This window comes from Ambystoma mexicanum, chromosome 9, assembly GCF_040938575.1.
Source record: "Ambystoma mexicanum isolate Mex_15411 chromosome 9, UKY_AmexF1_1, whole genome shotgun sequence".
In the NCBI taxonomy this organism is placed as follows: Eukaryota; Metazoa; Chordata; class Amphibia; order Caudata; family Ambystomatidae; genus Ambystoma; species Ambystoma mexicanum.
Window position 1 is genome coordinate 780609362 of NC_090931.1, and position 24548 is coordinate 780633909.

The window sequence follows — 24548 nt, forward strand, 5'->3', positions numbered from 1 at the left end:
AAATGATGTCTACAGGAGGAAAAAGGGTGTTGCTCATCCACATACATGAGATCAAATTGGGGAGGGGTGGGAATGGTAAAAGAGAACCAAGCGGTTACTTGGAAATTTTACAGAGGGCTGGGGAGTCGGTTTTGGGATAGATCATTTCTGTCTTACTGCAGGAACACGGCAAGAGGTGAACAGAAAACAAGTGCATCATGGGAATGAGCAAGGTAAAACAATAATATGAGAGGGCAAGAGAGTATTTACACAGCAGAAGGGAGGACGGGGATCCTAAAAGGTGGAACACTCTTGAAATTCAGTGAAACAACTTTAGTTACAGTATATTTAAGAGGATTCAATGCATCACAACAAACCCCATTACATTCAGAAGATTTGTGCAGTGACAACAATCTGAAATGAGGTCCAAGCCCCCTTTGCTCATTCCAGGACCACATACATGAGTACACAGAAGGAATGCTCCATGAGAACAAACATGGTTTTTCTTGTGATGAGTTGGAGCATCGTAATTGTATTTTACCAAAGTTTGTAACTGAATAAACATGCGCACATTATGCCATCATGTTGGTGCATGGTATAGTTAAAGTTAAGTGGGATTGTACATGAAATTTCAGAAAATAACCTTTCTTAATAACTCCTGAACCCTTACATGAAAAAAATGGGAACAGATTTTAACGTACAATTTCTAGGCAGCTGCCCCTGTGTGGAACATTTTAGAATTTGTCATGGACACCTTCATATTTTAATTAGAAAAATGTTGTTTGGATTGCTTTTTTGAAACATTTTGAACATGGGATTTTCACATCAGGTAAAAATAGAATCTGGGCCAAATACCTCAAAATCTGGGGCTTTGATTTTCGATTTTTTTCCATGTACCAAGATCTTTTCATGATTTAAAAAAATCAAGCTGACCAATTTCGAGATATTCCGGTTTAGAGATGATTTATACATCACTCATTTGCAGAATGAATGTGCATCTTTTGCACAAACAGTACACGTAGAAGATGTACATTGTATCCGTATATGACACTATACATACACACATCAAAGTCAGCACTGAGTTTGATGTCAGTGTTCACGATTTATATAGATATTTATATATATAGTGTATATGTACGAACTGTACAACTCACATTCACCTCTTATACGTATAAAATCTCACATTAAAGTCAATCCTCAATGTAATGTGGGTTTTACATGTCCCGGAGGCATAAAGCACATGAGCATTTCATGACTTTATACCAAATATTATGCGCCATACACTCACTTGCCCACCAAACAGACTTACAACTCAACCACTTACGACATGCTCTTACAACACACTTAAAAACACACATTTACACCATGTGATCTTCCAACACACACTTAACTCACATTCTCTTGCAACACATGCTATTACAAACACATTCAGTGTAAATCTTCTATATGCTTCACTCGTGAAGATTGAAGTCATTTTCATACGTATATGAAACCTATGGGAGATGTACATTTTGTGCATGTAGAAATTCTAAAACCTTTATATGCCTACTGTGGGGGAAAACGTGAGGCCCTCATTATAGGTTTACTGGTATTCTGCCGGTCATTCCAGCGGTATACCGGCAAACCTGCCTTACTGTCCCCACTGCCAAATATCCTGGTATTACTGGTATATTGCGGGCAGTGGAGTGCCGGTAAGTTCCCATTCCCATGGAGTCCTACAGTCCTAGAGGACTCCATGGGATGGGATTGCCAAAATTACCAGCGCTGTTAATTCTGGCAATGATTTGCCGGTAAGGGCCTGAACTCCCAGCAGGTCAGGCATGTTGGGAGATCCGTGGCCCCCATCGGCAAACCTGAAGAGTGTCGGTGTGGTAGAAATGCCAGGGCCGGAATTACCGACATTTTTACTGCCATTTTTTCCAGACCGGCACACTTATAATGAGGGCTTAAGTGTACCCTCAGTTGCTTTATTATCTAGGTTAAGTCACTCACTGACTTCCAGGTTTAACCGTGCCTTATTGCCATAACTGCATGTGTCCCGTGCATGAGAAAGTTGCATTTGCCTATGACTCAGTGCTGAGAACCTGTGAACATTGTGCTAAAACATTGTTGCTTGTCAATATCATGCAATGCCTGAACCACCCCTTCCATTGTAATGCTTGACTGGTCTTCTGTATAAAAGGGTTGTGCACTGTAGGTGGGGGGTTGCTGTGCCCAGTCTCGTCCTGTCATTGGGTTGCAGTTTGTCCCGTGTTATCTGGCTTTGCTGACTGCCATTAAAGACGTTCACCGAACCACCTGAAGAATCTGTGGTTGAATTACCAAACATATAAAAATCTCACATTAAAGTAGAGACTCACTTTTATGGGAGTTTGGATATGTATAGAGAGCAAATAGGACATGTGCATTTAATATGACTTCACAACACTGATATACTACTACATGTATGACAAACAGATATGCCAGGCACTTATACACCACACACACTCATGAACCCGCTCTTATGACATACACTTACCACACACACACACACACACACACACACACACACACAACACACACACACACACACACACACACACACACACACAACACACACAACACACACTTATGCTACCCAGACGTCTATGCATAGAAGGGCTAGAAGGCATGCATTAAACTAATGGGTATCTTGTACACGAACTGGACATGTACATGTACACTTCAACACGTATAAAGCTCACATGAAAGTTAGAACTAACTGAAGTGCATTTTCATATGTATACAAGACATATGTCCCGGGAGGATAGCTCAGCGGCAACGTGTTCACCTTGGAAGCAAGATGACACAAATCAACACAGGTTCAGTACCCGGGTCCGCACTTAGAAACCTCTGGGTATTTAGCACGTTATAAATACGCAACTAAGAAACTAAAACAAAAAAAAACAATTACACAACTAAAAAACAAACAATTCCTGTAACAGCGCCTCGATGCCTGTGGGCTGTGTGAGTGCTTTAAAATGCAAATAAATATATGAGATTTAAATTGTGCACCTGTGAGAAATTTAAACCATGTGGCTCATATGCCTTACACTCACGCCACAGTCCCCACAAACCCCCCACTGAAATTAAATTTAAATAACCAACTTTTTTTTAAAGAGCGAAGAGTAATCTCACAAAATGTAAAGTTTACAAAGAGTGGGATCAACATTGTTAAGGTACAAATACTGACTTCACACCACTACAAAGCCAACCTGAACACTCACTTAAAGTATCAGGCGTGTTACCACAATACCATATTTGAAGTCATTTGTGATATCACCTGTGATGTCATTTGTGTCGGTCTTAGCGGTGCATGGGGGAGATGCAAGTTATTATGAGAACAGCCAATTTCTTGGGATTTTAGATTTTACACTGCAACCATAATGCCCCCTTAAAGTTTTTCACTGATATTTCTGTTTATTAATATGAAGTATGAACAGGTATTATGCAAACAAATCCCCCACAAGCCATCCTCTCTGACAACAATAGGGCACTTTACATATTATGCACATTTCCTTTTCTTACCTCTCCCAAATTCCCCAAACAAAAGATATCCTGGCATATTGGTCATAGCCTGTGACATCACGCCTCATAGTGTTGATACAATTATGGCAACAAGAAAAGCCTTATTTAACAACATGTGTCAAGCTAGTATCAAACAAAATGGGTTGAGACCAAGCATGTTTTGCATATGGTCTTTCCCTTTTGTAATGACTTGGCAGACGAAGAACGATGGTCTGGAGGGTTTCCCAGAGCAATGCCAGTGGCTAAGATTGATTGTAAACCTCCCGGCCATCACCTCCTTTGTTTTGATAAAACGAAATATACCAGGCACTTCTCTCAATCCATATCCATGGGCTTGCATTCTTTTCCCTTCTCCCACCACCCCCCACTCCTTTCATTCTCCTACCTTCCTTGTTCATCTTCCGAAAGCCAGATGCCAGCCCCTCTCTCCTTGTTTGTAACAGGAGGCTGGGTTTATTTGTCTTCTGTTTTTTTTTTTAAATAAAGGCAAGAGACTTCCATCTCTTTCTCTGCATTTTTCAATATGAATGTGAGAATGTGCGTTCTGTGCGCAAAGGATAAGAGGACTGTGGTGAGAGGCATAATTATAATTCTATATGGCAACACAAAGAACAGCATATAAATAAATAAATAAATAATCGGTGAAAAACTTTAGTTGAGAGTTAAAGCGATCAGATTTAATGCAACAAAACCCTTGAAATTCCGTGAATATGTGATGACCATCTTAACTTGGTGTCCCAACGTAGATTTCCCCTTGAAGTCATTTTGAATGTCATTGTGAATCCCTTCTGTTATATTATGTATGTGCTCATGGGCTTTGCAATGGGGGGACATCGAGTGGTCACCACTTCCCACATCCGCTGAATTTCAAGGGTTTTGTTGCGTTACATTGGATCACCTTAACTTTCAAGGGTTTTGTTATACTATACAATAGTTCCTTCAGGGCCCACTAGCCATGGCCTTCGTCGGTGGCCACTGTACATGTTGCACCAATAAGTTTCATTGGAGCCCACTAGCCATGGCATGTGGCCATGGCCACTGCACATATGACACCAATTCTCCCCCTCCCTCCCAAGACCAATTTCCCCCTGCCTAGTAGATGTGATCACTGCAGGTGTAAAATATTTTTTTTCACTCCCTATTCCCACAATAATCAATTCCGATTATGCCGTCCACCACGGTAGTGCAACTGCATGGCGATTCCTCACGATAAAAAAAGCTTCAGAATTAAAAACTTTTCCCCATCTTCACATGCACTCATCATGTGCCCCCTCCTCTTTTCTTGGAGACCCCCAGTCTCCACAATACACTTTGCCCTCCCTAGCCCTCTCCCATTAACCCCTATCACTCTTCGGATTGTGCAAGGCAGTTTCTTTTCTGGACGCGTCTTGTACCGTTGCCGAAGTAATCTCGCAAGATTCCCTCTGTATTCCCCTATAAGCCAAAAATGTTCTACTGGTAACTGGCTCCCCAGACCACCCCCAAATCCCCAACTTATCATGGTGTCCTCTTTCCTCCCTCCGCACCTATAGACTGATGTGGTTGCATCCTCTTCACTCCTCTGAATAGCATTTTGAACACTTCATTTTTCCTTCCCCCAGTTTTAGAGCAGGAGCCGCTCACATTTAGCAAAAAAAACAAATGGCTGGTTACCAGGGGTAAGTAACTTGTTCTTCGAATGGATTGTGTCTTCCCACGTATTTCTCATCTTTTGATAGACTCCCAAAGCAGTGTCAGATTTGGAGGAAGAAGTAAGAATTTTAGAAGTGCTCTTAAGATTTGTCATGGACAAAGTGTAAAACCGCCTTCCCAAATCCTTCTTGCTGGCCTGAGGATGAATCCAGACAGTAATGTTGAGTAAAAGTGTGAATGGAAGACCATGTAGCTGCCGCACAAATATCATGCATCGGCACCCCTCTATGTAAAGCAAAAGACTTTGCCATGCCCCTTGTGGCATGGGCTCTAAGGCCTTCTGGGGGATCTTTCTCAGCCAATCTGTAGCATTCCGTAATGCCCAATATAATCCATCTAGACAAAGATTGTTTAGTGACTGCAAGGCCCAACCTGTGACCTGTATACCCAACAAAAACATGTTCAACTTGACATAACTTAGCCATTCTAGAAATGTAAAAGCTAAGAGCTCATCTTTGATCAAGTCTATGCAGCCTTTCCTCATCCTTGCCAGGATGTGGAGGCGGATAAAAAGATGTTAACAACACTTTTTGAGATAAATGAAAATCTGATACAATTTTAGCCAGAAATGTTGGTTTGACTTTAAGAACTATCCTGGTCTTAAAGGAGGTAGTATATGGAGGCTTACAAGATTAGGCACGAATTTCACTCACCCTGCGAGCTGATGTTAACTGAACTAAAAAGATGTTCTTAAAGGTCTCTTGAAGGACTTCCTGAGCTAGTTCCCATTTGTCAAAACTGTACTCCACCTGCTCAAAGCGTCTGCCACTGTGTTCTCTTTTGCATCGCCTCTCTGCACAGTGGTAGTGAACGTACACCTCCTCTCTTGTTGAGTTAGTGCATGGCCACTGTTTTGTCTGTCATTATCAGGACATTCTTTCCCGGTACAGAGGGCAAAAAGGCCTTCGGCGCTAGTCTGATCGCTGTCAACTCCAAAAGGTTGATGTGTAGTTTAGACTCCTATGGAGACCAACGACCGCTGATTGTCAAATCGTTGGCGTGGGCTCCCCACCCCTTTGGGTGAGGTATCCATCACTACTGTTATCTCCGGCCATGGTTGCCAACAAGGTTCTCCCTTCAGAATGTTGTCCTTGCAGGCCCACTACAGGGGATCATGCGTGACTCTGCTTGGAACCTGAAGAAGGTCTGACATCTTGCCTGAGAATTGAGACCAGTGAGTCCTCAGAGCCCATTGGAGGGATCTAATTCTCAGGTGAGCCTGTGGCACCAGGAAAATGCAGGATACAATGAGGCCGAGCAACCTTAAAGGTCGAAGGCCAGAAGCCGCTGGGCACTCTGGAATTTGGTGACCATCTACAGAATGTACCGAGCCCTCACCTCGGGTGGCAAGGCTTTTCCCAAGGATGCATCCAAGACAGTTCAGATTAACTGGAGTCTTGGAGATGGTATCATGTGGGACTTCTTGTAATTGAGGGAGAAGACCAGTCTGTCGAGAGAGTGGCAGGTGATGCTGAGATGTTCCAGGACTTGTTTGGGAGAATGTGTCCTGCTCAACCAATTGTGCAGGTTGGGGTAGATGCGAGTCCCCCCCTCTCCTGAGACTCGCTGCCACCACCGCCATCAGCTTGTGAAAACGCTCGGGTGGAGGTCAGCCCAAATGGCAGAACTCAGAACTGATAATGAGAACCGCCAACAGCAAACCAGGTATTTTCTGTGCTTAAGATGGATAGGCACATGAAGGTAAGCATCCTGAAGGTCCGATGACACCATCCAATCCTGGACCTGGAGAGCATGAAGGATCTTAGAAAGTATGACCATCTTGAACTCGTCCTTCCTGAGGAACTTGTTCAAGCATCTTAAGTCCAAGATAGGTCTCATTCCCCCGTCCTGCTTCAGAATTAGGAAATAAGGAGAGTACCACCCTTTGTTCCTCTCTGTTTCAGTTACTGGTTTAATAGCACCTTTCTCTAGCAGGTTCAACATTTTCTGCACAAGGAATAGATCTGGAACTTTGAATGAGTGGCTCCTCGCTGGATGGTCTTAGGGCCTTTATAGAAAGGGGAGACAGTAACCCGGAGCTACTGTTTCCATCGCCCACGCATCTGAATTAATACCCTGACATTCTTGCAGATGCTGTTAGAGTCTGCCTCCCACCAGGGTAGTGTGGGTGAGGGCCTCAGAGAGGTTTTGAGTTGGCTAAAGCAACGGCTGAGGGTAAAGTAGCCATTGCCTGGGCAGGCTTTGCACTTCTCCCTCGTCCACCATGAGGGAATCTTCTTTGCCAGTCCTCTCACTCTTCCAACTGAGGATTAGAAATGAAAAGACCTACCCCTCCAAGATGATCCGGTGGGGTGAGATGGTTGTGGCTGTCTAATAGCAGCACCAAGGGAATTGGCTGCCGCCTTTGAGGTATGCAGCTTTTCTAGGCTTTCATCAGCCTTGCTGCAAAACAGCTGGGTGCCGTCAAAGAGCATGTTGAGGAGCCTAGCCTGCACGTCCAGTGCAGATCCTGGCTTCCTCAACCACGCATACCTGCGTATTACTGTGCTTGCCACCATGGCTCTGCTGATACTGTCAGCAGAGTCCAGTCCTGACTAAAGAGACTCACACATAGCCTCCTTTCAGTATTTTTCCATATCCAGGAAGCATCTCTTTCTTGCCCTTCGGGAATATGCTCTGCCGCCATGGCTATACAATCCCACAGGGTGAAAGTACAATTAGCTAGGCAAAAATGGCATTTGCAGATTTAAGAGTCATGCTCCCAGCAGAAAACACTTTTCTTGCCCAAGTGTCGAAACGCATATCATCCCTGTCTGTGGGAATTGTTAGATACGCTGCTTGTTTGGAGGTGGAAGTCACAGCCTGAACTACCAGGCTTTCTGGCGTAGGATGTTTAGACAAATAGTCAGGATCGCTACTGGATGGCCTGTACTTTCTGGTGAGGTTTTTATTCACCGCTGGACTTGCCTCCGGTGCCGCCCAGTTTGCTTTTACCCTTTTTTGCAGGGCAATATGAAAAGGGAGTATCCGATCCTTCTGAGGACCCTTATCAAGGATATCGGTCAGGTCTTCTTGCTCAAATGGGGGAGCAGGCCTACCTCATCCTAGAAACGATTACCCTAGACATAGGATGTCTGTATGGGGCATCAGTGTGTTTTGCAGGGTCCGCTTTTCCAAATTCTAGTTCTGGTGAAGTGTCAATCCCACTGGCTCACTAAAGGGTTTTTATATAGGTCTTTTAGCCTTGACTCTTCTGAGATCAGGGCTTCAGGGACGTTTGGCGTACCATACTCTAAACCAAAAGGAGGTGTATCTGTGACTGAAGGTTCATGTTCCTCATAAATTGAAGAGAAAGACTTGAAGAAATCCTTCCTAGGTAAAGGTTTAAAAGTGTTTTCAGCCTCCCTAGTGACAATGGCAGGTTTAGAAGGCAAAGGCATTGATAGTCTTGACCCCGACGGCTTCGACACACTCGGCATCAATTGTTTTGACCTTGATGGCGTTGATGGTCTCAACACTAATGGCATTGATGCTTTGGATGCTAATGGCATCAATGTTTTTGAAGACTTTATCGAAGCCCTCGAGGGGCTCAATCCCCTCGAGGGCATCGAATGGGAGAACCGTCCAGATCTCGACTCAACGAGAAATCATTGAGTCGAGACTTCGGAGGCTCTTGGTGGGTTTTCGGCCTGTGTCCCGGGCTTGAAGGTGCGCATCATTTTGGCTTAGTCTTCTCCCCGTCGGCCTTCAATGGCGCGACAGGAGCATGACTCTTGGTATTCTGTTTCGAGGGGTTCAGAGCCTCCTTTTCGAAAATGTTTAGCAATACCTCCCATTCAGCAGGAGTTGATTTGGATGGGCAAGATATTGTTCTCTCAGGAGAATTATCAGAGGAAGAGGTGGAAGGTGACCTATGGCGTCTTTTCTTCATCTTGTTTGAGGAAGATGAAGAATGGTGCGACCCACTTCTGGTTCAAGCCCGCTTTTTTGGACTTCTTCCTTCGTGGAGAGTCACCTCTCGACTTGTCAGACGAGTGCTTTCTCGATGGAGTCGTCGCCGGGGACTTAGTTTGGGAGCTGCCCATGTCAGATTCCCCTTTCTGCTCTTTCAACGACTTACCGGTCATTGCTTGACAGGTTCGACAGTTTGCCGTCTCATGCTCCATGCAAAAACACCACAGACACACTCGATTAAGGTCTGTGAGCGACATCTGGGTGCTGCAATCATGGCATTTTTTTAACCCAGTCTTCAGGGTTGATGGTGTCGATGAAGAGGCAATCGTTTTTGAGTATGGGTGCTGCAATCATGGCATTTTTGTAACCCAGTCTTCAGGGTTGATGGCGTCGATGAAGAGGCAATCGTTTTTGAGTATGATGCAGTTTATAACTGGAACCGAAGTACGCCATAATTCTCAAAGCGTTAGCTATCACAGAAAAACAGAACTGAAGCTAACCGGCGCTGCGTTTGCTTTATGTACCAGTGATGATGTCGACATCGAGACAGACCCTCGAGGGACATTGAGTCGACTGCATCGACGCACAGCACCCTCTGCTGGAAATAAATTACAAAGCAGCTGAACCTGGAGAGGAATATATCAAAAGAGATGAGGAATACGTGGGAGAACGCAAGCCATTCAAAATAACCATCTCCTCTGTTGAATATTTGAAAAACTACGGGACAGATTTACCCCAAAGCAGTCAAGGAAATAATGTCAACAATTTGTGCCCAAGTTGTTTCTTATTTGGTCAAATACACCCAATGTTTTTTGCGCTATGGCTGTTCAGAAATTGCACTTTTTCTATATGGGAAATGAACAGGAGTAGGTGCAAAACTTAATCTTTCCCAAAATGTTCAGTTTTAGGGGGAATGTTACAAACCTATTTCAGAAAATGTCACCCTAGCATGTCCAGCAAAAGGTCTACGTATACAGACTTCTATCGCCGACGTATAATATGTATATTATACATAATGTAAAAAAAGTTTTTTTTAATATACATATTATGCATAATGTAAAAAACCACTGAAAAACTTTTGTTCTTTAGTTAAGACAGAGTTAAGATGATCTGATTTATCACAACAAAACCCATAAAATTCAGAGGATGTGGGAAGTGATTACTATCTTAACTCGGAGTTCACTCTGGAGATGCCTGCCTGACCCCCGACAGCTCCCCCCCCTCCAATCCTCCCCTCACTGAATTTCAACAGATTTGTATGTTATATATCTTTTCTGGGGCCCACTGGCTGTATTTCTCTTGCCCACTATCGATGTTGCCCCAATTAATAAAAAAGAAGGAGGGCTGTCATGGCCATTGGCCCCGGCCTGTGGACGAGGCCGATCCCCCCCCCCCCCGCCTAGCCTAGTAGCTAACAAGATCACACCACCCACAGCATTGTTTCCAAATCCAACCTGCAGTTTTCATGCTACGTGCGTTCAATGGAAGCACCTTTTCCTCTATGTTTTCTTAATAACTTTGAACCAATCAATTCATTTTCCCAAAAATGTCCAGTTTGGAGGGGCCCATGCCAAACATTTTTGCAGGGAATTTGAAAATGTCATTTCTATATGTCCAGCGAATCAATAAGAACCTGGAAATTCGAAAATGTCAATTATAAAAAAAAAATGGAGTTGGTAAAGCATGAATGCTTCACACTAATAATGCAAGATATGAGTTGTTTGGCATTCGTCATTAAGGCTTTGTATATTCTGATAGCGAGGGCTGTCTCCACTGAGATTATACGAGGTTTACCTCGCCTTTTTGTTCCTCATTTGCCTTCTGACTTCGAAAGCTAATGCCTTGTACCACCGCAGCATGGTAGTTTCAGTGAGTCCATTAAAAGGTATCTGAAATGGTGTTTTGTGTGATCTCATTGGTGCCCGTTTTAGCCCAGAAGGACAACAGTCGTCGCTGAGCTACACACTGAAGCAGGCAGGCTGTATCCACCAAGCGTGGGCCAAAAGAACGAGGCTAATGAGGTTTGCGGATATGGGTTCACCCAATGAATTGTTAACATCGGTTAAATGTGCATTGCACGATTTTGTACTGTGTTCTTTTGCGGAGTTTGCACAGATTGGAATGCTTACACCTTTGCTTATTTTGCACTAATAGCACAGTTCGCACGTTGGCCTTTAGGGCATTCCTTGTACGGTACATGCAGATAAAGATGTATTCTGTTTTACTGTTGAATGTTTTGTATTGCATTTTGTTGTTATTGCATGTACTATGATAAAAGCCTTGATGATGAAGCTGGCAGGGGTTAAACAGAAAGTTGTCTTATCATTAGATATATAGCCAGCTCATAATGCAACAGGCAATGTAAAGGAGGCACCATTTGAACGAGAGCATTGTAGGTCTAGTTGGAGAAAGAGTTTGCAATGGAGGGAAAGGTTTGCTGCCTGGGACAAAGACAGACAGATCATCGGAAGCAACGCGTTAGAATGCCAACTCTTCGACCCTACATTAATGTTGTTTGTTTCAAGTTAATTTGCTACTGCAGTAAAAGCCACGACGACGTTCTGCATAATAGAATCGCAGGCTGTGCTATACATAGTGTGTATCATGATGAAGCCCACTGGCATAATACAGTAAACTGAAAAACGTTTGTTCTTGGGCTGTTGACGTGAGCGCCCTCAGGAAAACACATCAGTTTAATCAGAAGCATATTGCTTGACTCACAGCGCCATCTTCTGGCGAAATTTCACCCAAACAAAGGCTGCCCAATGAATTATCTTACAATAAGTAGGGCAGCGTGAATAAGTGCGAGATGTATATGTTCAGAGGAGCTACGAATTAATGTTGCCATAGACCCAATGGATGTCTAGCTTCACTTCCATATTTGCAATGAGTATGTTATTCCCATTAAAAAAGAAACTTTCTAAATGCATTGTATTTGAAATGTATTTTAAAGAGCGATATTGGTTTGTCAGATACAGCCACAGCACATAAAAAATTAATATTATTATTATTGTGATTAGGGTATTTTTTGAGCAGGGACCTAGACTTCAGGAACCAATGGAGCGCTTCACAAGTCATAGGGAGAGGACATAGGGCCGCTGGCGGAATAACTGTGTGGTAAATCTGCCAATTTTCAGAGGGAAAGTACTGCATTCATTCCTAGCTTGTTCCTGGAAGTAAATGCTCCACTTTACCTCCAAAAATCAATGGATTTACCATGTAATAATACCGCCAGCAGTAAATCCGCCAAAAATCCCCAGGAGTCCTATGAACTGCAGAAATGGGGAATTACCACCACTTGTAATCCTGTGGTAATTCCACGGGAGCAAGTGGCGGTAACAATAATTGAGTTTGGTGGTACTCGAAATGCAATTTTCACAAACATGAAACTTCTTTAACTGTGAAGAGCAATGTTCACTGCATTTCAGGGGACACTGCCTTCTTCAGGAGCGGAACTCAAAATTCCAAAGCGGTGTACCATATAGGTAAAGCTAAAAGCCCAAATAACCTTGTAAGTATAGACTATTTTAAGACATAACACCTTCAAACTCCTTACATTCAGACTTGAAGTAATGTCTTACAAGATATTCCGTTGGGTGATTTTGTCGTTTAACTGGGATCCTGGGGAGGGGGGGTTTCCCCTGAAACGCGTTGAGCATTGTACCTCACAATTAAATAAGTTTCATTGTTTGCAAAATGTGTACTTCAAATCATGTTCTTGCCGACTTGATGTTTAAATATCTATATCAATATATCTATCTCAATAGATCTATATCTATACAAGGAACTTGTTTGGCGGGAGAAGTGCAGGATGGACATTCAGTTGGGGCAGTGATGGGAGTATTACTAGACAGTTCCTCTTAATTTAAGGATGTGTTCGATGAGCAGGAGGCTAGTGAGTTACCTGCACGCTGTCCATTGTTAGCCAAGGCATCCTGACTCCTCCCTGTGCTGGCCCGCAAATTCCAACCGAATCAATTTGGTCTCATGAGTAACTGGACCTGATGACAACTCGCACCATCCACTGTCATCACCTGCTCTGGCATTTCCTTAGTGCGAATTGGGACCTCTAACGTAGCTGCCAGCTTTCTGTCCGAAAAGCTACTTGTCGCCCCTGAATCAATCACACTGGGCCCCCAATATCGCAAATTGCCTTTCCAAAAATAAAGATACATTAAAGGGAATGTGAGGTACAGCCTTTTGTAATATGTTTGCAACCTGTTGACCCTTAGCTGCGACAAAAGGGAACCTTCAAGGCGTTGTGGACACCTTCCCACATAGTGCTACTGTCTCCACAGCACAAACACAAGTTTTCTCTTCTTTTCTCCTTCTACTCTTTCGTAAGTGGTGCTCTTAACTGGCTCACTCGTTCATAAGGCTTAACCATCTTTTCTCCTACTCCTCTCACTCCTTACCCAGGTTCTACCTTCAGGAATATTCCTTATCTTGCATCTATCTGCATCAATAAGGAAATAATATCTTTGCAAACTGCTTGTGTGTGATAACTGCCAAAGCACCTTTTAATTCTTCTCTTACTCCCCTATAAAAGTGAGAAGCCCCCTTTTCCTCGGTCCAACCACTCGCCACGACAAGAGAATGAAATTGTGTAGTATAAGTGACCAAATCTGTACTCCCTTGCTTTAATTCCAGTAACAACCCGTCTACACTTTGTGACAACGTATGTCAGTCGAACATCTTACCTAGCTCAGTCTTCAACAAGCGCAGACTCCCTAACTCTGGGCCCCCCTCTAGCAGCCAAAGGAACAGACTATGCTGCTGCATCTCCTGACAAATATGACAATACAAATGCCACCTTTGACGTATCGGCAGGAAATGTCTCTGCTCTACATAGGAAATGCAATTCACATTACATCCAAAAGGATCTACATTTTTGCTGATGTCTGCTAAAACGTTCAGGCTGTGCCAACGGAGTACCATGGTAAGAAGAACATCCACTCTGAAAGTGACTAACCACCACCTTCCTTTGCACCATCCTTTCTAGAAGACCCAGCGACTGGCTCAAGGAGTAAATCAGGAGGTCCCTTGTCCAGATCTATTACAAAAGGCACTTGTTCCCCAGTGCTCTGTGACTCAGTCACTCTCCAACTAAGCTCTTCCAACGTTGGAATAAAAACTAAGGCTTCCCTACGAGATGTTTTGAACTCCTCCCTGATCTCTTCCAACATTTTCCCCAACTCACTCAGGGTAGGTCCCTTTTGGGGTCCATCACCGACCCAGGCAGGATTAAATTCATGGGCCTTTCATCCTGTTAGGTCCCAGCCTACCTGACCTGCAGAGACTGAAGATGTACCCACTAACCCTTCCCGAGCTGTACTGCCTGGGGATTTCTATATCAACTTTAGACTTGACACCACTGAGGGGAAAGGGGAATGGACAAGAAAATAAACTTCCAGATTCCTGCACTACCCTGTGACACCGTTTGCCGTCCCCTGGATAAACGTCTCTAGTCAGTGAAATCTACAAGAAACAGAAACATTCAATAGGAAACTGACCTGGAAGTTTTCCTTATTTTCACATCCAGTAAAATTAAATTCCACCCTTTACCTGGTTGTCTTCTTTTAGAGCTTAATGCACCGCCTGGCTGTTGACTATTTACAATTCCTTCTAACAACAATGCCTTCTTTCTGCTCTCTGACAGTCGTATGTTATTTTTCAATTCCGCTGCTTCAATTTTCTAGCTGTCTTGATGACTTCACTACGCTTCCCCCGCTTACTTTTGATTCAGCAACAAAACTGTGCTGGTGTATTGCAAACTTGTGTTTACTGCACTCCTGCACTATTCATTTCCACAAATGTGGCTGACCATGCTCCCACACTGTTTACACAACGTTCCATTGCCTAGATATTGGGATTCGGAAATCTCTTCCTGAAATGAAGTCACGTGCTTGCATAAGTTGCTGGGTCCTTTTTTCTAACCAGATCTCGTGCGCATCTGACTACCAGTTATTGAATTCCCTGTCTCGCAGAGAACAAAATTGCAAGTTCTCTTAAATTAATTTATGTTTAACAATCCATGAATCTGAAAACACAGCCCCTGAGTGCCTCATGCTACAGTGCATGAATATACGTTTTCATGAACTCTGCTGACTTTTAGAACTGCACAACTTGTTTTAGCTATTCAATATTTACTTATACATACATGGAAACGAAATAGGGCCTCATCACAAGTATGGCGGTAAGTGGCTAAATTGATGGTAAATCCGTTACTGCCACCTTTACCACTATGTTGAATCATGACTACCAGAAAATTAGAGCGAAACAGTGGAATTACCTCCAGGGCCATTCCTCCATGAACTGGAAGAATTAGCACCCAGATTTAATTTGTAGGTGGAAATTCCACTGGCGTATTTTCCGCTGGTAGAATTTCCGCTGAACAACATGGCGGTGGCAGTAATTCTGCTGATCATTGGCAGAATTACAGACACTAGCTCTGTGTTCAGTGGCGATTCCACTGGACGGAATTACTGTTACCACCAATGGTATGTGTTCGCGCCTGACGTGTTGTGCTAAGATGGAAATTCTACTATACACCAGGGAAGTAATGGTAATTCCACAGAGGAGGACAATTCACAGCCATACTCGTAATGAGGGCTTTAGGGCCTCGTTACAAGTTGGGCAGTCAGGGTAAAATGCAGCAGTATTACCGTATACCGCCACATTACCACACTACTATAAGTTTGGCGGAAAGCTGAAGGATTCACCTCCAGCTATGAGCTGGAAGTAAATCTGCCAACTTTCCACCCAATTTTAGCTGAATTACCGCCCCAGAATTACCACTGCAGTAATTCCACCAAAATCCCCCATTGATTCAAATGGATCCAAATAAATGGGGACTAACACTGCCCACAGCCATTTATAATCCAGTGGTAATACCACCGGACCAAGTGGCAGTAACAGTAATACCCTTTGGTGGATGGGAGGATAGCTCTGTGGCAACACGCGCATCTTGGAAGCAAGACCATGCTTGGGCAAACACAGGTTCCAATCCCGGATCCGCACTTGAAAAAACAGAGCATGTCATATATAAACTGCACTTCCACAATTCAATTAAACTAGTGCCTAGATACCTATGGTTTATGTGCGCTGCAAAAAAAGGGAAAAAGAATCTGGTGGATTTACTGCCCAGATACCCCAAAGCTAACTATTGTTATGTAATCCTTTATTTCAGGTCTAGCAGGCTGGAAAAATTGTGACTACCAGGGAAGAAAGGCAGTTTAGAACCCTGGTTTAAATTCCAAGTCATCACAGGCTGTCCTTTAAACAATCACTTATGAGTACAATCTTTGCATGGGACAGTCCCATAATCCTAAAGGGCTTAAGTTAAGGAATATAACCTAAAGACCTTGATTCAGCAAACGTCCACAACTATACCCTGACACAACCATAATTCCTCAACACACTGGGCCTCATCACGAGTTGGGCAGTAACACCGGCACATACCCCGCCGGTGGTAAATGCGCCAAAAATCGGCAAATTTGCCACGGATTTCCCCCCAGCTCAGAGCTGGGGGGGAAATACGCCAAAGCCATGATCTGGCGGACCCTTAAATGCAACAGTAATAGCGCTACTGCTGCATTTAAGTGTTACCGCCAGACTCGTGATGAGGCCCTGTTATGCTTGAACTAAAATGGCGCTGGTGCGCAGTGCATTCTGGGAGCGCTCAGAGCCATGATGGATATTTACTTCATGCCGCAGTGAAAAGCTGCACACATTTTGCTGAGTGTTAGATTCACGGTGCTGAGGAAAACATGCTTTCCAAACCTGGTATGCGGTCAAGGACATTTCTGCTGGGAAAGCTAACTTTGTTATGGTTTGTTACTGTTCTCCGTGGAGCGTGTTTTTAGTGGAGGGAGGCACTCTGCTCCTTGCGGGTGGCTGTCGATTGACCCAGCTGGCAACCGAAGGCTGCTCATCAACTGCGCAAGTGCCATTTCCAGAAGGTTCGAGAACTGCCACCCTTTCGGATTATGTATATGTGCGGAAACCCGGAGGTGGTCAGGTGAGACTTCAGCCGGAGGATGATGCTTACGTCCGGCATTCCTGTGAGCTGTGGTGCTCTCGACCTGGCTGTTCCCGGGGTCTTCCAGACGCTTCTGGGCGAGATGAGGAATCCAGTTACGCTCACGGTGATTTATTTCCTTTTGAATTCTTTGCTTCTTCTGTGATTTATGTCTATGTTACTGCTGTGAGTTATTTCTATGTTATTACTGGTTGCTTTTAAACTTTGAATAAATAGCCGTATAAGTGCTGATTATCTTCTAAGAGTGTATGGTTGCAAGTTATTGCGTCTTTCTGCGTTCAAAGTATTGGCTCTATAATTGCATTGGTGATTTATGTTTTTCCGTGCACTCTGGGGAGAGCAATACAGGCCCACTGTCTCTCTCTTTTTCAGACTAATGCACCCCACCCTGAGCACTGTTCTATTTCTAGGCAGAGACCTGACAGACGCAGGAAAGGCGGAGCCTAACCCCTGACATTTTTTAAATGCTCTGAACCATCAAATGATATTCAAGAGGTGGAAATATTGGATCAATCTGTTTGCAATTATTCATCTTTGTCTAAACGAAATCAAACCAAGAGAAACCATAAGTTGAAACAACGAGAAACAAACAAAACAAATAACTTAATAATGTTCAATATGAATAAAAATCGTTCCACCAGGACGTTTTTAAGAACTTTCTTCACTACGGAGGAAGTTATTGACTTAAATACACAATCTCAATCTGTATCCATAACTTTACTTCTTGATCAAAATACAAAACTACCCAAGGTTTCAAGGAAATCACAAAAAAGGCAAACAATCTTACAAAAGATGATAACCACATTGTTTCTATCAGAAACTGAGAACAAAACATCTGTAGATCTTATACTAGAAGTGGCTGATTCTACTTCCTTGTACAACAAAATAAAGGAGTCGCTGACATAGTCCCCCAGTGCAATGCTTTCCACTCTACATTCGCTTGAAGAGGAGGTTGCCCCTCGCTTGAAGAGTATTGATATGGAAGATGTTCAGCTAATCTTGTCAGGCATCTAAGGGAAATCTCTGTGGAAGACAGATTCAAACTTTTAGTGGGCCTATCTTGTCGGGTGATTGGGCTTGAGAACATAAGACAGGTTAATGACCGCATGTTCTTGACAGGTCTAGCATTCTTCAAATCTTCTCCCCAATTTCCTCCTTACATTTGGCCCACACAGGTAATATTGATTGGGTAGATATAAACAAGGAGAGTTGTGAAAGGATAGTGGTCCACTTCTTCTCTCCAATTGTAGCTGGACTTGTTTGGGATCAAATGAAACATTTCATATCAACGGGCCGAGATGTGCACAACCTTACCAATCCAGAGCTCCTCACCAAATTCATTGCTCAGAGTGTAAATAGTGAGAACAACTTTAAAATATCCTTTTCTTCCTTAACCAGCAAACAGAACTTGAACACCAATGCTAGACTCGTTTTTTGGTACCAAGGATGAGCTTAAACACCCGCCAAGAAATTACAAAGGTTGGCCGTGGCTCTCGACAATACTTTATAGAGATAGTAGGAAATCGATTGCCATCACTAATCTTTAGCAGGGCTCATTTAAAGGTGTCCTCATGGAACAGTTGTGGGTTCTATAATATTGTGAATTTTGCAAACTCTTCTTCCTTCTCTGCTTTGGGAGACTCTAACATTATCCTATTACAAGAAACTATGGTTTAGAATCCCTTGTATATTGAAGGCTATAATGTCTTCTAAAAAAAAGCCTAGGGGACTTATTGATCTGTATTGGAACCCTTCTCGTTTGAGTCTTCAATCAATGATGAATGATGTTTACGTGATTCTAGAGGATTGGATTGGTAACGGTCACCGAGATAATATTGTTATAGCAGGGGATTTCAATTTGCAATGCGCTTTTGATCTTGCTTTAGAAAAAGTGGAAATGTCTGTGACCCAACATAATTTAGCAAACTTAACCAAAAGAAAAGGGGTAAAATTGATAAAGTTACAAAGGTTGCTTTATGACCTCCTGGGGTTGCCACATTTTGCCTCTCTACAGGGAAAAGAAATGTGTAAGTAGGAAAAGAAGCAAGTCTGCATCTTGGATCGAACATTTATACAGCAATTTATAACCGGAGCTCTCCAGCATGCATACATTTCCATGAATTCGGCAATCATGCTATAACTTTTGAAATGGAGTATAAATCCCCAGACCTCTCATGGGAACCTTTTGTGTCTGCTATAGTTACCTCTAGGAAAGGTCTTAGTGTACAATGGAATTTTCAGTTTTTAAAACAATTTACATCCTTTCATGAGGATTCTATTGCACCAGTCACTTTAGATTCTTGTGAGATGTCCCCCCATATCTGCCGACCGGTTTCAGTGGACTCTTATTATTGCCACCTTCTTCAGGACTGTCTTTGTAATATTTATGTAGGAATAACAAAAGAGTCCACTGAAACTGGTTGACAGATACGGGGAGACAGCAAACAAGGTTTTGCTGCAGTCCCCGACACAAGATGAGGGGCCCACCTAGATACTAAAGTGTACAGACCCCTCATATAGTCTTCACAGTAAATGATAGTTTTAATTCTACATTAAGTGCATTTTTAATAGGGATTTGTTGATCCTCCAGCACTGGCCAATAAAGTAATCATTGCCACAATGCTGTTCGACAACCATCCTATCCAACACTTTTAATGTTAGAGTAAGATATTAAACTGGTAATTCCTGTCTTCCATACGACTACGTAAAAAATAAACTGGTACTGAAGTTGAAAGAAAATAGAAAAAAGAGAATGTATCCTCTTTTCCTTAATCTATCCACTATTAGATAAGCGGCACACCAGTGCCGTCTAGGGATAGCCACATAGACAGGCAGGGTTAGATAGAATTTCCCCATCTCCTTTGTCTTCCTGTCCTGTATATAGTTGCCAACAACAACATTATGCAGCACCTATCCTCATACCCTAACATTAATGTGGCTTCTGAGAGCTAAGACAGGACACAACCAGTTTAGTCTGCCATTCTTCTTTGGTGTTCACAGTGACAACTCACAACCTTCAGTACATTACATATGCATATATATATGTTTAGTTGGATTAAAAAGCAATAGGGTATGTAGCCCCTTCTCCTTTCGTGTTACGCTAATGAGAGAGCAGCAGAAAGTAACTAGAAATTGTGACTGAAACGCTCATGAGGGAACAGCTCCTGCAGAATTTGAAAATGTGAAGACCTGATAGTTGTCAACAGACCTTTGATACCCAAAGTTGTAGAAGGAAATACAGCAGACTGTTATCCAGAGAGAACGCCATTTCATTCCAATACTGAAGAAGCACCTGAAACAGGGAAGGCTCGTGTCTCCCTCAAAAATGCAAGCACGATAAAGAGAGCTCTTTGCAGCCAATCCCTTCGTTAAAACCAATGGGAGAAACACAACCACCAAACCACATACAAGGAAAAGTTATTTTAGGCCTCTGAACCCCTCAAAAAGAATTCACTTCACACCACAGAGTTCTACTATAGAAGATCCCTGTGCTGCACACACACTTCAGGATAAGACAAGAAGTGCAGGAAAGGTCCAATGAGGTATCAGACCATAGACACGTATTGATGGGGTAGATGAGAATGGGGTGTAGGGGACAAGAGTCAAGACCTCAAGCTTATGAAATGATGCAACCGTTAGAGAAACTCAGGTTGCCAAACTATTGGTAGAAGCTCTGGAGCACACTTCCATCTCACCGGACCACCACCTCCTAGGGTTTCTTAACATTTGGACAGAAAGAATGGGAAAAACCCAAAGGAAATTAAAAATGAAAACCATTTAAACAACTTCCGTGATTGTTGGAGCACACGGCTATGAGCGTATTCCAAACTCCTGCAACCCTTGGTAAAAGAAAAGGAACTGTTGGGCATAGGAAGGGAGGCACCACTTATACCCTTGACACTGTCACTTCCGGTAGGAGCCGCAAGGTGCACTCTATAAGTGCCATGGGTATGGGTGGCACCACCCAGTGCCATGAAAGAATGATTTTAAATTATGTTGAGGTCCCAGCCTGTAGTTGGGCCATTTTAAAGAACAAATCTGCATTAGAACTATATCTATCAACATTTTAAGTTTATTGATGATTCTTGCATGCATGTATGGATCCATTGTAATCTTTTAATAATGACCTTAAAGACTGCTTAATCAATGACTGGTCTTCTGACACAAACAGGGGCTTGTTGTCATGTGGATGGTGCAGTTGAGCTACTTATGGTTTGTTCTCAGGATTACATAATATGCACTTGGGCACATTTTGATATACTGGCAGACAGGTGTTTGCTATTGCATGAGGAATAATATCTAAAGAACTAAAGTAGCTAATGCAGTGCTCCCTTCCCCTGGCATGCAGGAAGCACCATTGTTTTTCTCACGTTAATAGCACACTACCAATAGAAAAGGGTTACAACCATGTTTCAACACATTATAAAACTACCCACCCCCATGGCTTGAAGAATGTCTTAAACTGAGAAACAAAAAATACATGTTTGGGAATACTTAAAATTTATGGTACTACACTGTTCTGTAGCACACTTAAGTATAAGGGATCAAATACAAGTATTTAGCATTTACAAAGTAAAGCAACACATAGGAATTTTTAACAGTTGCAATATTACTTTATTTAGGGACTATAAACAACAAGTAATATGTAACAAATAACATTCCTATAGTTATCAAATGTAAGCTTGTCTGAAAGTGGTGAGAAGGGAGAGGGCTGCGTTATAAAGCAGCATCGGAGTGGTGAATTACAGAGAGAGGAGGAGGTGAAAAAAAGGGGGTGACCGAGGGAGGGGCGAGAGGGGGAATAGAAGGAAGGAGGCAGAGAGAGAGAGTGACAAAGAGTGTTAAAGAGAGAGGGGGCGAGAGAAAAAGAGATTGATGAAGAGGCTAGAGTGGAGACAAAAAAAAGATGAGAGAATGACTATAATGAGCTAATAGAAAGAAGATAAACATTGCAGGTGAAAGCAGACGGGAGACGGGGAGACTAAGAGCTACAGAGATGAAAGAGACTCAAGGTGAGAGAGAGGAAGGGTGGACCTTAAGGTGAAAGAAAGATGAGTAACATAAGAGAAGGCAAAGAGACGCTTAGAAACAGAGATGAGTCAAGGGCAGAGAAGCTCATAAGTAGTGTTCCTTCAGGTCTGTAAGTGACTACATCAGAGCTGTGCAGCTTCACAATAATGATTGCTAAAATGTATTAGCATATATAAGTTATTATTGACCCCTGCCCAGCCAATCTGAATGTTAGGAACATAGTCAATACGTACTGGTATTCATTGCATTCCAGATATTCGGACTTCATTAGCAGCCAGGGAAATAACAGTACTTCTCTGCATTCAAGAAATCACAATGCAATTTCCCAGCAAAATTCCTTTCATCAAGGCACTCGTAGAATAGTGTCTTCACTTGTGTAAAAGAAATGCTCTCTTTAACATTGCACCTAAAGCAACCCCATTCTAAAACTGTTCCAGTTCAACCAAGTTTACAATTAAAATGGTTACCTTATGAAGTCCTCCAAATTAACATTTAGTTTAGTAAAACATGTTGTCTACTCATTATTAAACTAACATGTTTTACTTCACCACCACAACTCCAAAACCTTTATTGCTACTAGCATTATGAGGTCATTATCACCTTTGACAGTTTCCAAAATTAGGGCCCAAGATTTTGCCCCTAGCAATAACTTGGTCGTGGGCCAATATCCCACAATAACGACCCCTCCCATCTGCCTATAAAGCTATCATACTTCAATGATAATGTTTTCGTGAGTCACATTTTTCTACAAGAACCATAAAAATAAAAAAATCTGAGCAGTTCAGGTTTAAATTTTTCAACACCGTCAACTAAACTTACCAGCAAGACTTGTTTCATACTCTCCTTCCATGTTTTATCTACGGTAGTAAAGCGTCTTCCTTCCTCTGGCATCTGGGCCATAATATCAGGAGAGCTAAAAATGGGTTCCAGGTACAACCATGTTGACTGAACTTTCAACCAATCATCCAATATTTCTTGTAAAAGCAACAGTTTTCCTTCCCATGTTCTATTAAGGCAAAATATTTGGTTAGCAATTGTTAAAAAAAAAATCATCAAAAGGTGCATAATGTGAAGAAAGAACTATCCACAAATAGCACTACAGAATATTAATATAAAACACGGCTGAATCTGATGATCTAAGCCTGGGTTAGAAGTGAACTGCAAGCTGCATGCATCTACCACTTTCCCTGACAAAGTTTCCAGCACTGCACCATCCATCCATTTGCTCGAAGCCCCAACACCCTGGCACTTCGACTCGCCAGCAATCCGTTTCACCATCCAAGACCTGCAAGGCCCTTCATGGAATTGGAAGAGGGGCTCCTTGTGGAGCCCCTCTTCCATTTCCATGTTGGCCATCCTTAATGGGTTTTTATTTCCTCAAATAACTGGTTGGGCACTAGCAGCAACCTGTTATATAAGAGAAGACATCGCTATGAGCACCCCAGGTAGAAAGCCCAAGGTATCAGGTGAACTATAAGGAAGATGAGGTATTGAAAGCCTTGTTTATGCTAGGCTTCTACTGCCTTGTTTCAAGGTTGTGGTAAGTCAGTGAGGGGTTAAATGCTAAACTAAATGAAAAGTGTAAAGGGTCCAATTAATTTCAGTATGTAGGTTATCATCATTAAGGAGAAAGGGTTCACATCTTAGTGTGTCATTTAATTACCCTAGTACTGCTTGATTATTTTAGGGATGCATCCCATTACCCTCTTCCTGGGCAAACACTTGAAGAAGCTGGTCATCTCTCAGCTGATCCACCACACTAAATCTGTTGGTTGTCTCCAAGACCACCCGTCTGGCTTCAGAGCAGCCAGAGGCACAGAAACTGCACTCCTGAAAACCCGTGAAGACTTGCTCTCAAAACTCGATTCCCACTCTCCTTCCGTTCTCATCCTTCTTGACCTTTTCTCTGCCTTTGGTATGGTCAGTCAAGCCACCCTTATTAACCGGCTCAGTGATACCCTTGGCATCATGGACCTGGCACTGTACTGGTTGACCTCCTTCCTCACTTACTGAGCATCCCAGGTGCAACTAGGCCCTTTCCTCTCCTCCATCATGCTCTCCACCTGCTGCGACCCTCTGGGCTATATCCTCTCACCCTGGCTCTTCATCATCTACCGTACCCCGCAAGCCCATTTGATCTCCACCTTCTCTCCTCACTTCCAGTGTTAAGCGGATGACACACAGCTCTCCTTCAAGTTTCCCTACACTGCCTCCTCTTCTCTCGCTCTAGAGCCCTTTGGTCTTGTAGCTCCAACTCTCCGCAGATCAGACGCTTTTCAAAGCAGAGAGTGGGGGGTATATCTCTCCCTTCTGCAGGTGCCTCCCTCTGGAATGGCCTCCCTGC

The 24548-nt window shown here is 43.0% G+C and overlaps 1 protein-coding gene across 2 annotated transcripts in view; it reads right to left on the minus strand.

Moving 5' to 3' along the window:
- DNAH7 (dynein axonemal heavy chain 7) overlaps positions 1-24548 on the minus strand; it is a 1167586-nt gene that overhangs the window by 834561 nt on the left and 308477 nt on the right. For both annotated transcript variants that reach the window (XM_069615701.1, XM_069615700.1), the window contains one exon: positions 23024-23210. In XM_069615701.1, the coding sequence (XP_069471802.1) occupies positions 23024-23210 (187 nt within the window). The remainder of the gene's footprint in view (positions 1-23023; positions 23211-24548) is intronic.